This window comes from Zerene cesonia, chromosome 26, assembly GCF_012273895.1.
Source record: "Zerene cesonia ecotype Mississippi chromosome 26, Zerene_cesonia_1.1, whole genome shotgun sequence".
Classification (NCBI taxonomy): Eukaryota; Metazoa; Arthropoda; class Insecta; order Lepidoptera; family Pieridae; genus Zerene; species Zerene cesonia.
In genome coordinates this window covers 2,309,944-2,326,938 of record NC_052127.1, presented here as the reverse complement: position 1 = coordinate 2,326,938, position 16,995 = coordinate 2,309,944, and the positions used below count along the sequence as shown (strand labels likewise).

At 34.3% G+C, this 16,995-nt stretch overlaps 3 protein-coding genes across 3 annotated transcripts in view; 2 read left to right on the top strand and 1 right to left on the bottom strand.

Annotated features, from left to right (window-relative positions):
* LOC119837039 (ubiquitin carboxyl-terminal hydrolase 20) overlaps positions 1 to 1,147 on the top strand; it is a 26,422-nt gene extending 25,275 nt beyond the window's left edge. The window contains exon 22 of the mRNA XM_038362524.1: positions 1 to 1,147. Within this exon, the coding sequence (XP_038218452.1) occupies positions 1 to 456 (456 nt within the window). The 3' untranslated portion in view covers positions 457 to 1,147.
* Positions 1,148 to 6,094: 4,947 nt separating this feature from the next.
* LOC119837048 (zinc finger protein 467-like) lies at positions 6,095 to 11,048 on the bottom strand. Its single transcript, XM_038362538.1, has one exon. The coding sequence runs from the start codon at positions 10,696 to 10,698 to the stop codon at positions 9,184 to 9,186; it is 1,515 nt and encodes a 504-aa protein (XP_038218466.1). The 5' UTR covers positions 10,699 to 11,048; the 3' UTR covers positions 6,095 to 9,183.
* Positions 11,049 to 11,662: 614 nt separating this feature from the next.
* On the top strand, positions 11,663 to 15,431 carry LOC119837129 (elongin-C). Its single transcript, XM_038362640.1, has 4 exons — positions 11,663 to 11,823; positions 11,989 to 12,095; positions 13,100 to 13,295; positions 14,166 to 15,431. Exons 2-4 carry the CDS (start codon positions 11,996 to 11,998, stop codon positions 14,305 to 14,307), a joined length of 438 nt encoding a protein of 145 aa, XP_038218568.1. The 5' UTR covers positions 11,663 to 11,823; positions 11,989 to 11,995; the 3' UTR covers positions 14,308 to 15,431.
* Positions 15,432 to 16,995: the final 1,564 nt, after the last annotated feature.

The window sequence follows — 16,995 nt, the reverse complement described above, 5'->3', positions numbered from 1 at the left end:
GGCGGCGGCCCGGAGGTGCGGCTCAAGTCGCCCCTCGAGCCCCCCCCACCCCTCGCCGCCGACGAACGCGCTAGAACACTATCCAGGAAATACTCAGAGTCCGACAGGGAGGAGTACTGCACCAAATCAAATTCGGAAGTGAACATACGCGACACGCTGCACGGCGAACTGCAAAAGAATCAATCGCTGCAGAACATCAACAGGCGGTACAGAGTGCGCACGGATTCGGACGACGAAGCGAGCTACCGGCACGCGTTCCTGTACAAGCGCCACGAGCCCAACGGCAACTACGACTCGGACGAGGATATGGCGCTCCGCACGATACGACTGCAGAACGGCGTGGACAGCTCCGACCACGACGCGCACGATATCGTGTGTAAAACGGACTCCGAGCTGCCGGCTAGTAAGAAGAGAGCGGGCAAAGTGAGGAAAAACAAACGGCGGACTGTTAAATGATTCCTTGTTGCGCTGCAATTCGTGCATAGACTGAGGAAGAGTGCGGACATTCCTTCTAGTGGTTAACGGTGCATTTATCGTGTGTTAAAAATTAAGTGCGGCTGGTGGATGCTTGTTTTGGTGTCTGATGTGTTTGTGTGGACTGTTCTGGTGGTGTTCAAGACGAAAGTGGAAATCTATTGTATGTAGGTAGGTTGTGTGGGGCGGGCTGTGAAGAGATATGTTCACAAAATATAATTTTCTACTCGCATTATTTCGATCAAGATTTCAGAAAGTAGCTTGGAGGTGATTCTAACAACTTTTTGTAGCATATATATATACATAATATAATAATGGTCTCAATTTATTAACAGAATGGCATTGAAATATCTTATTTGAGATAAAATAAAACAAATTATCTTGCATAGCAACTGGTCCTGTAAACCAAGAGTAGCAGCTGTTCTTTCTGTATTATAACTGTCCTTTTTATTTCTTAATTCATTGTATACTTTTCATATTCTGTAAGATGTATGACAGGTTCTGTGCACTATTTTCTTATTGTTAGATTCTGCATTTGTTTTTATGGTCTTGTTGCCAAGTGCCCCTTCTAGAAATTTATATTATGTATTCCAATATATACTTTCTATAATTCCATTTATTTTGTTAATATTTAAACATATTTATACTATGTATAATAATTTACAAATTTTATAAATCTATGTCCGTTTTGAAGACTGCTACATTTTTATAATATAATAGACAATAGTTTTCAATGTAATAATACATTATAATAGCAATACTTCCAGTATATTTTTGTTTTGTGAAATAAAATTATACAAAGATAAATAATTAGTCTCTTTTTGAATGATGTGAAATGATCATAAATAATATTGAAATAAAAAATATTGAATTAATATCAGGGGCGGTAAATTGCTTCGTTACGTAACGCGTTACGGCGGTCTGTCTGAGTTTTCTTTCTGACACGCATACAGCAACGGTAGGCGGGCTCCTGCTCTCTCACTCTAACACAGCGTTACCCGTATTTAGTTTAAGTTATCACTTCTTTCGAGCGGCTTGAGACACATTTAATGAAGCAACCACCAGTCGCGCTCCAAAATCTGTAAGCCTTCTACGGTTTTTCGAAGGTTTCTAGTATTTTAGTACAATTTTAGTTCAAATTGAAATAGAAATGAAATTAGATACCTAAAAATGTTCATATAATCGAACGTGTATATTTTACGGATATGTGTAAATGGATAAAAGTTTATAATGTTATATTTACGCGTAAATGTAAATTTTGTGTTTATATAAAAACTCCTTGCATTTCTTTATCACCAATGTACCATGGGTTAGGTATTTATTTTGTTATTCCTGGTTTTAATTCTATGTGTTATTTGTTATTGGATTGATCAGCAATAAAATATATTTCAACTATATGCTCTTTTATTGAATATTAGCCAATACCCGCTAGGCTGAAAGTCACAAATATTAGTGATATAGCACTTCTAATTAAAACGGTGAAGGTAAACATCGTGAGGAAACCGGCATGTCCAAGAAGCAAAAGTTCGACGACACGTGACATCTACCAACCCGCACTTGGCCAGCGTGGTGGATTATGGGCCTGAACCCCCATAGGGAGGCCTGTGCAGCAGTGAGAACATATATGGGCTGATGATGATGATGACTTCTACAAACTGCTGTGTAATATTGGGTTGGACTTATTGAAATCGGTTTAGCTATATACACTAATATTATAAAGGAGAAACTCTTAGTAAATTTGTATGTTTGTAACGTTTTCAGGCAAAAACTGCTCGAACGATTTTTTTGAATTCTTTCACCATTGGAAAGCTTCAACTTCACTGAATGATATATCACTCGTACATATAATTATAGCCTATAGGAACGGGCGAAGCCGAAGCGAACAGCTAGTTCCAATTATTATCCAAAACACCAATCAGGATATGATAAATAATAAATATAAAACAACAAAATCATTTTAATCACTTCATTTTAACATCCTATCGCACGCCTTTGGTAAACATTTCTTTTTATTTTTATTTGAATCAATCGCATTCGACTTGTATGTGAGCGGGATATTATAAATATAATTGAAATCGGTTATTTTGTTAGTTGCAATATTTGTAATAGAGTTTTCAAGTATCGATCCTAGTTCTGACCATAGACTAGAGTCTCTACAAAGACCAGTTTTTTTAAACCTTCCACTTATTTTAAATTAATTTTGTGACAACTACTACTTACTATACCTACTAAAATTTAAAATCAAGTTTAAAAGTCAACTTTAATAGTTGTTTGTTAGCTGCCCCTAATAACTAAAAGTCCACTGACATTTTTTCACCAGTATTCAAAGTAGCTAGTTCTTTCTTTCTTATATGAAAGAATATGCAAGTAAATAGAATATTTTTGGTATCCATTGTCGTCCTAGGGAGTCCACACCACATAATATGGCGTTAAATGAATTAATTAAAATAAACCGATTCGATTTAAGTGAAGCAAAAATTTCTCGCGTGATTTGAACACCAGGATGCCACGCATATAGCGTGATAATATTATAAATTTGAATTTTTTTGTTTGTTTGGTCGCGCTAATCTCAGGAACTACTCGATGGTTTTCCTATCTCTGAGTGTTATACAGGCTTATATGTACCATCACTATCGACAGCGTACAATTTAATAAATGAAGGGTCAGATTTTTGTATTTATTTACCAGAGTGGAATGCATGAAATCGGCATTTAAATTAAAATATGTAATAATAAATAAAATGTAATGTTCATAAAATAAAATATGTCATTTCGAAACCGTTCTAAATCGTGACAATTTTGCATCATAAAAACCATTACATCTATCGCATTTCATTGTTCAATTTAATATATTATAATAACAAATTGAAACATGCAAGTAATCTAATTTTGCAAATAACTAAATCGACGTAAATACTATATAATAGCTGGTAAAGGTATAGTATCAAACATATTCAAGAATCAAGTCACAATGAAGTGGTTACTGTCAGCTATTGTTTTCGTGATTGTGGCAGTTGAATATTCGAAAGCTGCTCTTGTACCGCAGCAATGCCCTCCAGGACAACAATCGCACTTCGGAATATGCTACGGCTCATGAAACTCTGTAAAGTATAATAAATCACCAAAAACATTAAGTATATGGTTATCCTGTTTATGTACCGATATTGTTTTTCCTATCCCATTGAAACTTGGAAGATAATGCCGTTCCATAAGGCCGTCTAACATCTAAAATTCAATCTATTTGTTTCTATACTATTATGCCGCTTATAATATACAAATAAAGTGTTTCATTTCATCATATATTGCTTTGTTTTACTGTCTTCAAAATTCCTTTTAAGTCTTTTTATTTTCTTCAAATTTTGGGTGTACCAATTTAGTCTTTTTTTTTCATATTCATCTTTTTCGTAGCTATGCATATGAAAATGAATGTGTCAGTATTCAGTAAAGATTTGGGTCAGAAGTATTAACTAAGAATTCAAATTGTTTTTATCCTTGGCATATTCAATAAGCACTAGCTGTGACCCGCGGTTGAAACCGCGTAAGTCCGTATCCCGTAGGAATATCGGTATAAAAAGTGCCTATGTGTTATTTCAGTTGTCCAGCTATCTACGAAGCAAAATAGTATTATTATTCACCAATAGATGTCAGGAAAAAAAAGCACGAATAAAACACGTTTATGACATTTTCTAAAAAAGATTCCTAGCCAGATCGATTTATCGCCCCCGAAAACCCCTATATACTAAATTTCATGAAAAAATTGGAGCCGATTCCGAGATTCTATATAGAGATATATATATATATATATATATATATATATATATAAAAGAATTGCTCGTTTATAGGTATAAGATATATTTATCGAGTTTTCAAGGTGTCAATTTATATGAATTGTATGGTAACACTAACCAGAGCCTAACACAACTTCATTCTGGATTTTTTGTAGTTGGTAATCCTTATCACCGTACCGTAGTCCGAAAGTTAGAAATAGGTGGCTGTAGCCCTCCAGCTCCAACATAGAAAGTATAAATACAATATCAAACAGCAACTATCGCGTTCTTATCCTCAATACAATTGATTCTTGACAACAGGTGACAGTGAAATGAAAAAAACTTGATCCACAGTTGATTTTTAATTTCCATATTATTGGCAAATCATTAAAAGAATGTAATTTAGAACAGCGATGCGTATCATGTTTTCTCGCTTGCACAGTAGTGCCGTCTATACTCTATACACTCTCTCTATATCTTATATCTTTAAACGAGCAATTCTTGTATATATATATATATATATAATTGGAATCACGGAATCGGCTCCAACGATTTTCATGAAATTTAGTATATAGGAGGTTGCGGGGGCGATAAATCGATCTAGCTAGGAATCTTTTTTAGAAAATGTCATATTCGTGTTTTATTCGTGTTTTTTTTTCTGACATCTATTGGTGAATAATAATACTATAAATGCGAAAGTTGTGAGGATGGATGCATATGTGTGCGTCTGTTACTCTTTCACGCAAAAACTACTGAACCGATTGCAATGAAATTTGCTTCGTAGATAGCTGGACAACTGAAATAACACAGGCACTTTTTATACCGATATTCCTACGGGATACGGACTTACGCGGTTTCAACCGCGGGTCACAGCTAGTATAATATGATAACGCAAGTACAATCCGGCATCTAAGACTCCTTCCTGCAAGATGTTTATTGCCCTTTTACATAAAACTCCATAGCTTATACATAATATGTTGATTTTTAAGCAAGTAGCTAGTATAATATTATCAAGTCTAAGTCTACGAGTCCGTATAAGATCGACCTTCAACCATTCGATAACCTGTAACCAGATGAAACTTAATTTTTTACTAAATAATTAAAATAATTTATATAAAAAAATAGCCATTAACAACAATTATTTTCTATAATCAAGCTTTCACAGGCGTGTTTATAAATCAAAATTATTTCAAGAAACGGGTCTCATTTACATTTAAACATAAGCACAGCTTGTTTATGCTTATGCTCTAGCGTGAGTTCGACCTGATAGGGTCTCCTCTATAATAAGTTTATTGCATAGGCTCGTTCGTATTCTATATGCTTATATTAAAAGGCTGTCTGAATTCTACTTTAGCTCTAAACATAAAAATGCGTTATTCCGATTCTTATTTGATTGATCAGCAAATAGTAGTAACATGAAATATGCCATGTTGGTGACATATCTATACATATAATAAATCTGTAGAAAAGTCATTTTTGTACATTGAAAAAAAAAATATATCCAGTGTGTGAAAAGATAACTAACAGTACCCATTTCCATCATTTTTGAAATATTTGTCTGTTTGTTTGTGCGCACATCACGTAAAATCTACGAATTAAATTCAGACAATGTTTATATACAAAAATTATACGTAACTTGAGGTATAACTTAGTTTTTATTTCATCGAAATCGGTTTAATCTATCACAAGATATGATTAATCTGATATTCGTACGGGATACGGACTTACGCGGGTGAGACCGCGGGGCGCAGCTGGTATTAAATAAAATAACATACACCACTTTTTATTTAGAAACCGTAATATTTGTGGTAGGTACTAGAAAAATCAAAACAATTGATATGATGTCCAAAATATTTATTACAATGAAAACGATACAGTACTTTTATTATAAACCAGGTACAATGTTTATTCATTGATAAGCTATTTTTGTGGGAATAAAATACTTATGTAAAAAAAAATATTATTTGCGTGTCCACAAGAAATGTAATGTGGCAGTGTTTGTCAAAAAAATCAACGGTTATTATAAAATAATAGAAGAATTAAAAAATAATCATTCATCTTTGGCACTTTAAAAGTAATTAAACTTAATAAAAAACGGCATGTAAATAAAAAACATGTTCCCGGTTCTTAGAACAAAACCTAAAAGTTAAAACTTTAAAGTTATCAATGAGTTTAAATTCTTGTGGACAAGCAGTAAGTATTATCAAGTAACCAACTGTTTTACACGAATTAAACAAAAAACAGGTTTACAATATTCAAATTGAAATAATGGTAATCCATCGTTTCATATCATTCTTTAAAAGGATCGTTAAAAATATTTAGAATTACGTAAAATTCTAACATCCAATATAAAATGCCTTACTTCTTTAAAAAAAAGCGTAACAAAAATAGATCACTTCTATTAGGTTAAAACATTGTAGAATTTTCAAAAATATATTTATTTTTTTTTTTGTTTTAATTTCAACAATCTATTTAAAACATTTTAAGGCCCCTATTTAATGTACCATTTTACGTATATACCTATGGATCAATATCCTTCAACTACGAGTAAAAAAATTCAAATCAATTTTAAGCGAATATCAATTCGAACACATATTAAATATGTATAAACCCTATTAAACATAAAAACTTTCTCATCCATGTTACGGATTCTTTTTTAATATTTACTCGTAGCATATTCGTTGCTGTTAACCAAAACTTACGTATTTAAAGTTACATATAAATAAAAAAAAAATATTCGAACTCTTAGTTGTAAACACGAATAAAATTATGTAATTATTTGGCTTTACACATAATGTTCACAATTATAAAAAATATAAATACGAGTCACACTCATTAGATGTTATATAAAAAAAAAATAAAAATAAAAACTGGGAAATAAAAATTTAACAATTACAAATAATTATGCATAAAAACTCCGATAATTAGGGAATATTGAACACTTTCAGTGCTACAAAACAAAAAAGTGGATACTAAGTATATTCGTATTTAAATTCAGGTCATCAAATAAATAATAACAGACACTTTCTACCTAACCATTTGAAACACGAAAGCAAATGAATATAAGTGATATGTATTAGTAGATAACATTTAATCTATTTATAAGGTTCATAAATCATATATTTTCATAGTATGTTTAAAAACCCAGAAATACTGTTACCAACTTGTTGATTGCTTCTTTGCTGTTTCTAAATATATTTAAAAATTTACATGAATAATACCTGCTTTTAACTATTATAGAATGTAGTATTTGTATGTATGACTAGCTGAAAGGCTTAAAGACTGGTGTTAGTGTAAGATCGATAAAAATAGCTATTCAAATATGGAGGCTTAGAACCGATATGTAACAATAAGTTTTTTTTTCTAACATTTTATCCATATTTTATCTACACATAATAATATTCTATACAATGCGATGATTTTTTTATATGTAATGAGAATGCAACATTTTCTTTTTTTTTAATTTCGAATTTGTTAATGATTTTTTTTATCCCACATTTCTCCTGAATGAGATTTGTTATTGTACTTTTTATCAAATATAAAACGACAGCTATTCTTAATTAAAATAAACAAAGCGAAATGATAACGATATATACTTATTGTATTACAATTTTTGAATCAGCACACACTAAATTTAAATATAAACACAAAAATCTGTTGAATGCTAACCAGCCCTATATTGCGTGTATTTCTCATAAAGAAAAAATAAACTTTTTCCTTACTAACCTAACCATTAAATTTCTAAACGTAAGAATAAGTTGCAATTGAGGTAGATTAAATTTTTTACAGTCCTATTAACCTATAAGTTTAGAATTATTTACATATTCAATAACAAAGTGTGTACAACATTGGATCTTTCACACATTTGTTTTTATTAGACGCCACACATGTGTTTTTACAACAAATTATTCAGAATTACAACAATAATTGTAAATAAACAATACACTTTCTATGAAATATATACCATAAAAATTTAAATGTTAATAAAAATAATTAGGATTTAGCAAGTTAAATGAATGTGTTTGTTTTGTATTAAAACTCTTTTGCAATAAATGCAGGGCACCTAATAACACAAATATGTAATAAAGATGTATATAATATATAACAGATATACAATTCATATAATATATACTGTGATTGTCGTAAAGATGAACACTATAAGAATCAATAAGAAATATAGAGCCATAATATCGCTTATGAAACATTATGTCATTAATAATAATAGCAAATATGAATTTTGGCACATTCAATTTTTACATATTGTATTTTCGAAGACCCAAGAATCTGTCTTAAAAACTAAGGAAGCGGACGCTTCTGAGGTAAGAATATAGTTTCAATCTGATAATGGTCTCATTAATTCCAAATAACAGAATTTAAATGAAACCATACTAACTAATGAAGCAAATGTATACAAGTGATTACTCCGGACACAACATGGATGGTCGTAATGCATTCTATGAACAGATCTGATGTTGTCACCCAACTATTACTCTCCTATAAGACATATACTCTCTGTTGTATTATCGCGCAGAAAACAGTGAACCTCTCTAAAACATATTATACAATTCACTGCCTTCGAGAGTCATATGCCCACATACAAATCCTCCTTACTTAAATTATATCCCTATTGAATAGTTAGCTTTTCATAAACTACTCTCCCAAGTTCACAGAGTTGGTCCCATTTATACTCCATAAACGTCATACAAGTATCTTATAAATAACAATTTACAATTCCGAAAGTACATACACGACTAGATAATATATTCATGTAGAATTCGGAAACAATATACCTGAGATGGGGCAACGAGTGCCATTAGATAACAGTGGTTTAAAAAAAAAATCGCAATCACGATCTCTTGTGGACTATTACTTAGACCAACGTTACCTATGAGGTAGTTTGGTTTATAAATGCAGCATATGCGCCGGCGCCGGCGACGACGACGCTAGTGAGGCGGGGGTGGAGGCGGAGGCTTGGGGCTTTGCGCTGTTTGAAATGCTTGAGTGAAAGCGGGCAACCGTTGCTGACTACGGCTGGTGCTTTCTTCACTCGAGTAAGTTGGTTCATTCTCCTCTAACAGACCTAACATCTCCCTTGACAGGCCGGATGGTCCCTCCCCAGGATCCAATAGCAAGGACCCTACGTTTTCTGTACCAAGCAAATGCACATCCATTGTATCACTTAATTGCTGTGTTATATACGGCAAGTCAGATGGCGTTTGAGGGTATGGAGGTGGCACAACATACACCACTGGATATTCTAGTATTTCACCTGGCGATGGTGGGTCTTCTATTTTAATATCTAATTGTGGTTCCACTTTAATATCTAATTCAGGTATTTCTACAATTATGTCACAGGCAGGCACACTAGTTCTTCCGTCTGGAGCCTCCTGTTTTGGCGATGGAGGTTTCCAGATACCAAATTCAGGTGTAAGTGGAAAATCTGTAAAACTTTCCTCAAAAGAAACTTCAGGAGGTGGATCTCTGGAAGTCCCCACTGCTGCAGATTTCCATGACTCTTCTGGATGAGCATTTTTTACATGCCTAACCAGATGATCCTTCCGTCCGAATTTTTGTGGACAGTAGGGACACAGAAAATCCCGTCTGCCTGTATGTACTACATTGTGCCGGCGTACATCTTTTGCGGTGAAAAACCTTCTATCACAATGATCACATGTATACTTTTTATCGGTCTCACTTTTAATTGTTCGACTCCCAGTATGAATTTTGAGATGATAAATAATATCTTGTTTTGTACTGAACACTTCATCACAGATCTTACATTGTAAATTGCCCTCTTCAGCAGAATGAAGGGCAGCATGCTTACGATAGCTTAGCAAAGATGTATATGATTTTCTACAATCAGGCCTTTCACAAGTATACAGTTTTTTGACAGGGTTGTGAACCCTAACATGATTCGTAAGATGGTCTTTACGATTAAAAGTTTTGCCACAGACTGTACATGCAAAGGCTTTAGCCTCACTGTGAATGAGACTGTGGCGCACTAGTTTGAATTTAGAATTGAATCGCTTGTCACAAAATTCACAAGAGAATGGGAGCTCACCGGTGTGGGACAGGATGTGCTGGCTGAGCTTGCCGGGGCTGGAGAAGCGCTTGTCGCAAGTATTGCAGACATGGCGCTTGCCACGGTCGCGGCGCCGGCGCTCCGGCGCGGCCTGGCCGGCGCCTGCCTCACCCGAGCCGCTGGCGCCCGACGCACCCTCGCTCTTCTTGGGCGGCAGCGTGGGCACTCTCCGCGCTACCTTTACGGTGCGGAACGTATGCTTCACGCTGCGGCCGGTGCCCCCGCGCGCGACGAACTCCAGCTTCGTGGGCAGCTGGGAGGCAGGCGGCGCTATGAACGTCTTCTGCGGGGCGGTCGCACGTTGGCTTCTCGTCTCCTCCGCGAATTCGGAGCCGCCCCCCTTGCCTTCCCTTGGGTTCGGTGGTGGACTGGCCATCTCGCGCACATTTTTGACGCGCTTGACTATATCGCTGTTCGTTTATCTCGCGTCGATGTCGTATCGGCTCCGCAGTGGCGCTGGCTCGTCGAGATGGCAGAAAACATTTCTGTCACATTGACGGTCTGGAAGCCCTTTTTCGTATTCGTGTCACATGGTTCTCGTGGAATTCCTGGGGTACATCCTCGTATTTTATCGCAAACTGTCTTCCACTCGACTCTTTGTTTTGTTAATCGAGTGGAAAAAGCAGAGACGTTATGAAAAATTAAGAGAAGTCGACTTTTTTCAAAGAAATACGTAGCGGTTGACATCGAAATGTCAAAATAATAGAATGAAGCCAAAAATCTTAGGCCATGTCAAAAAAAATCCGCCGAATCCTCGTCGACGGGCTGATTCATTGTTGCCATTTATCATTAAAAATAAGTTGTCTGTGATCAAGTGAGTATGTACCACTATTTAAGTACCTACTAGAGCGTCAATTACATGCGTACTGCTTAAGTGCTTTTCATCTTGCATACATTGAAACACGTTCCTATACTTTATTTGTCAGCTCATGATCAGAGTCAGATTTTTTTTTTGATGAGTTGCTAAACTAAATCTCATAATGTATTTTGCAGTCTATTAAATTCAAATTTTTCACTTAGGATTTTACGAAGTTTTACTTGTTGAATGTAAAACAACATTAGCAGCGCAGAACTAAATATTTGTACATTGCGGAAGGTGCCTACTTCAAAATAGACTACAATACAGACATAGATATCATTCTTGAAATATTAATAATATCTGTATATTCAAATAACATTGTCAATCATTCCATTCTCCAAATAAAACTTGCCAAATTTTAATTGAAAATAAAACGACAAGAGCTTAAAATATCTCGTAGCATTAAACCTTTTCAAATTGAAAGCCCTGTGCCTATTCAAAAAAGAAAGTTTCTTCTGTCAAAGTGGCGATGTCAATTTGACTTTTGTCGTCTGTCGATTGTCAACAAATTTCAGATTTCAGAAAATCACTAATTTTAACCTATTTAGTCATTAAATATTTTATATTTATCTATAATCTGGATAATAATAGCCACTTTCCGGCTAACGACTGATTATTATTATATCAATAATTTCCTCCATAGTAAGTAAAAATTTCTGGACTAAAAATAGAGACGCGATTCGTATACCTTCCCATAAAAACACCTAACACTTAAAACGGTTGCCTTTATAATACATTTGTTTTTAAATAACAATTGTTTTTTATTTTTATTTCACCTTATAATCGTATAAAATAATTTATAATCAGGTTAACAATGTCGGAAGCAAATGTTGGATCAGCCCCTGCGTCTGCCGTGCCCTCGGCTACCAGTGTAGCAGAGGAACAACGATCAGGAAGCACAGCTGCAGGATCAGGTGATGCATAATACTTAATATATTATAATGTACTGCTTTAAATTGATTATGAATTAAAATGAATGAATTAATTAATTATTTATAAGTTGTACATAAAACCACACATATCAAAAGTGTAGTTTACGATCCAATAACTATGTATCATATTTTCTTGTCAGTATATGTTCTAAATAGTAAACAAATCCTTCATCATTAGATATATACATTCTTGAGTGGTCTATATATGTACCATGGTCAAGTGCAGAGTGGACTGCGTGGAGTGTAATATATTTCAGAGCTGAGACTGCATGTATTAATATTACTCATTAGTTTTAATTAACATGGTTCTATCTTAAGGACTTAACAGAAACTTAAACTAGCTTAGCACAAACATAGTACTTTTGATATGCAAATGAAGCCACAGGTCCCAGCTACCTATATACCTTTACATTTTATGTTTATGCATTTGACAATTAAGGACAAAGGGAGAGTGTACATATACTATGTTTTTTTACTTCATGCTTGGCCTTTGCCCAGATAAAAAAAGTACTTAGTCAACTGTATTTTTAACAGAATACAAAAAAAGATTTATTACAAAGAATAAATACACACATCTTACGCTTTTATAGACTACTGGTGTGTGTTTGTGTATTTATTCAAACTAAAAACTAACGTAACTGTTTAATTCTGCTCAGTTGACACTATGGCCCTAAAAAAAACTTTGTACACTTATCAAGGGTCGGTGACAATACAATACTTTCATGAGTTTGTTTAGTTTATTATTAGTATAGACCATAGATGCTTTGTCCTATTTACATTTTATATTTTTTTTAATGTTTAGCTGATCCCACAAACTTAAAATATCATTTTTATCTATCCAACCCATTCCAATTCGATCCAATCAGATCTAATCAAATCCAATCGTAGATACCAATTGCAGATATTTACGCAATCAAGTTATTTTTTTAATAATTACAGCTCTTTATTTTAATTAAATTCTTATATAATCGTAATTCAATCAACAGTTGCAACGGAGGAGAAAGTGTACGGCGGGTGCGAGGGTCCAGACGCGATGTACGTGAAGCTGGTCTCGTCGGACGGGCACGAGTTCATCGTGAAGCGAGAGCACGCGCTGACGTCGGGCACCATAAAGGCGATGCTGAGCGGCCCCGGACAGTTCGCTGAGAACGAAGCGAACGAAGTCAACTTCAGGGAGATACCGTTAGTCTATTTCTTCGTTGTTATTGTAGAACAGTCCAAGGGACTTATTTGGAACCTTATTGAGCCCACGCGTACGTTTAAGCGCGTCAAAAGGAGAACTCCCCAGGAGCTCCTTTCACAGTAGACCTTGGTCAACCCTGCTAATTTATATGGATACACTACTGGCTGTATACCATGTAATAATTACATTCATGTAACAACATCTCCACACTCACTTTATCTCATCATCCAGTCCTACCTCGAAGGAAGGCTTTTTTACAACACTGTATTTTGTTGACTACTGGATGTACTGGATGTACTGACTACTGGCTACTGGATACCAACCCTTGGTACAAGATAGCTTATACATATATTGTTGAGAACTTTACTAGCGTGCTCTAGCTTCGCATAGAAGAGAGCAGCGCCATCTGGCGACAGTGATCGAAGTTCTAACAACCGTGAGGTAAAATTCCTGTGTTAGTCAGATGTTTCACCATGATAGAAATAGTCACTTCGCACTCATATCATCACTGAATGAAAATATACTTCTCCTAATTTGCTCAGCCTCAGCCTCAAGAAAGACGCGCAGACACACTTTCGCTTTTATAATAACGACCTAGTCGAAACTAATATTGAGATGGGGGATTAGTTAGTCTTTTTCTGTCATGGTTTAACTCAAAAACTACTTGTCCGATTTCAAACATACTTTACTTAAAGAAACCAGATATTTACCCCCTTTTTTTTTAACTCAAACCTAACAAAGCCGTGACAAGTAACTAGTTTTAGGTAATGTCATTGTCATCAATACTTTAGTACTTACTTAATGATTTGTTTTTCATGAAATTCTTGTAAAAATTAAATAAAAACTAATATTGTTGTTAACTTTTTCAGGTCACACGTGCTACAAAAAGTATGCATGTACTTCACATACAAGGTCCGCTACACCAATTCGTCTACGGAAATCCCAGAGTTTCCGATTGCACCGGAAATTGCTTTGGAACTCTTGATGGCTGCTAACTTCTTGGACTGTTAATGTTGGAAACGTCTCGGAGAAATGTGTTCTTTATAATGCAATATGGTTTATGAGAATTTTAATGTCGTGTCAGCCTATTTTTCGATGATCAAACAACTGTTTGATTTTATAGTTTTAAAGTATCAAAAAAGTTTATAGTTTGAGTGGCTTGGTGATCGATAAATAGACTGCAAGTACTGGAAATAACTTTGTATGGAATCTTTTTTGTCTATACATCCTCTTAAGAGATGTTGTTTTAATAAATGTTCAGTTTGATTCGTAAAAGTGCAATAGTCGCTTTTATCTGACTTGCATTTTGAAGGGCGTAATAAATTTAAATTAAATAGCAATAAATTGGTACTTTTTCTCTGTAACTAAAAAAAATCAAGCACCATCTTAATGTGTAAGCATTTTTTTTACTTTATAATATGCTATGTCACTTAGTATGGTGTGAAGATTAAAGTTTAAATGAAAAGTTCAAAAAGTATTAATACTTTATTACTATTCGATTTCAAATGAGGTACCTACTTATGTAATCATTTTAGTGCATTCACGTTTGCATTTCTGTATGTCCTTGTCAGATCTAGTAATGCCACCCTTTTAGCCTTAAATGTTTTTTAGTGTGTATAAGCTGCTAAGTTTTTATATTGCGAACTCTTAATTATTTTCTAAATTTTTTTTTAAGATTACCGTGTTTGTTATTTAAATACAAGACGATCTTTGGATGATTTGTTTCAAAGATAATGAATTTAACAGATAACGTAGTTTCTACTAATTTTAGACACTTATTCTAGCTTCAAATTTATATAATATAGATAGATAAGAAAGCACCAATTATGCGCGTGCGCAGACACCTAGATAATAGATGATAGACCTGCTAAAATTACAGTTGCTTCAAAATCGAATTCGAAATTAATAATATATGAGGGTACATATGTAATTCACATATTTTTCAAAAAGAAATCGCCTCTTTTGTTAAAGGAGGTTGGTGTTTAAACACCATATATAAATATGAACTTAATGTAAAGGTAGAAATGAGACCTACTGTATAAAGCAGTGTACGAACATAATTTATTAAGTATTTTGTGAAGCTGAATACTTGTTCTCTAATGTTTTGTGTTTTGCTAATAAATTTCTTATAAAAATTTTACTTTTATATCCCACTAGATGCTCGTCCCGTCTCCGCCCGGATATCAAGATTCCTGTTTTATATCAAGGGAATATTTAATCGGGATAAAAGGTCTATCCGGAGGCCTATATCATTTTCGTTACCCTTCCTAGTCCTTTCCTTTATTCCTATCACCAATCCTTTCTTAATCTTTTCCCAAGAAGTCGGCAATCCATTTGTAGAGGCGTAAGGTCTGCAAAGGACCTTATGCCTCTACAAATGTTCATGGGCGGTGGTAGCACTTACCATCAGGCATCCCACAAAATCCATTGCCGACTGTGACATAAAAAAAAACAAGTCAACTCATTACCTGTCTGTAAAACAAATTTGTATCTGTAATTAGCACAGCTCTGACGTTGCTTGAATTTCGGTGTTAAATAACGAGGCTAGGCGCATAATTAAACAGCTAGCTTTCTTTACTCTTCAAAAAACCAATTATTCTATTCATAGATTTAATTTAAAATGTGGAATAAATAAAACCCAGAAGTATACGGTTTGTCCTTTATTCAGTTAATGCATAAACAAAACCCAGTTCGAGGAATATATTTGTGAAGTAATCTCGGGCAGCCTCACTACCGCCTATTGCATTTGACTATCTTATTGTCTATAGTATCGTACTTTGGAATGACATCCTGTTAAGAACTAAACGCGTCAAAAAAACAACTCCACATAAAAATCGAAAGATTTATCAATAAATAAAAAAATCTGCACTAATTACACAACTTAAACGCACTATATCGCTACAAATTCCGCATGAGATCTTAGCTTATAATAAAACTTTGGATAAGAATTAAAATAATTATGGACAATTGTTATGATTTGTACATTTTTACAAAGAAATTATTGTTAGCTCCAGTCGAATACTGAGTTACATATGTAAATGCGACATTGTGACACTGTATAGACCTTAGTTATAATAAAAAATATACACATTCACTAGCGTTAATACATTCACGACTACAAATAATACTTTACGATAAACGTTAAACAATTCATATAAAATTATTGTTTGCCACGGAAGAGCTCACTTGTATACTTTGTTCGGTATCGGTATCGGTTTTCAATTATATAAATTAAGGTGCGGGTAAGGAATGTGTTTTGGTTTTGCAATTCTACTTAACAAAACGATTAAACGATTCAATTTCGATCCGAATCTGGTGAAGTCAAAACATTTGTAACATACAATAATGTGTGAATAAATAGATATGTTATAATTTTCACGAAAAGCAACACGATGATAGAATTTGAAGCGCAACAATGCCGATGATATGTTACAGTTACACGTATCTAGAAATCTCTATAAATAGTCGCGTGCACCCACGAAATGGCGGCAAAATGGAACGCGAGTTTGAATCCGAAAAAAAAGCAATCTACACAGACTACAAATAAATGCAAATAAAGGCTGTCGGGTACACGCGTCACGGTTATGTATAATCTATGATAAATAGACACAAATAAAAGACACAACGGGGGGGCGAAGTCTAGATCGAACTAATCTACAAACAATATTGAGCAATCGTCCGATTGTCTTTTAAGCTTTC

Coding starts and splice junctions, on each gene's coding strand:
- LOC119837129 (XM_038362640.1), top strand. CDS start 11,996: ATGTCGGAAGCAAATGTTGGATCAGCCCCTGCGTCTGCCGTGCCCTCG. Junction 12,096..13,099: donor AAGCACAGCTGCAGGATCAG/GTGATGCATAAT, acceptor TTCAATCAACAG/TTGCAACGGAGGAGAAAGTG. Junction 13,296..14,165: donor GTCAACTTCAGGGAGATACC/GTTAGTCTATTT, acceptor TAACTTTTTCAG/GTCACACGTGCTACAAAAAG.
- LOC119837048 (XM_038362538.1), bottom strand. CDS start 10,698: ATGGCCAGTCCACCACCGAACCCAAGGGAAGGCAAGGGGGGCGGCTCC.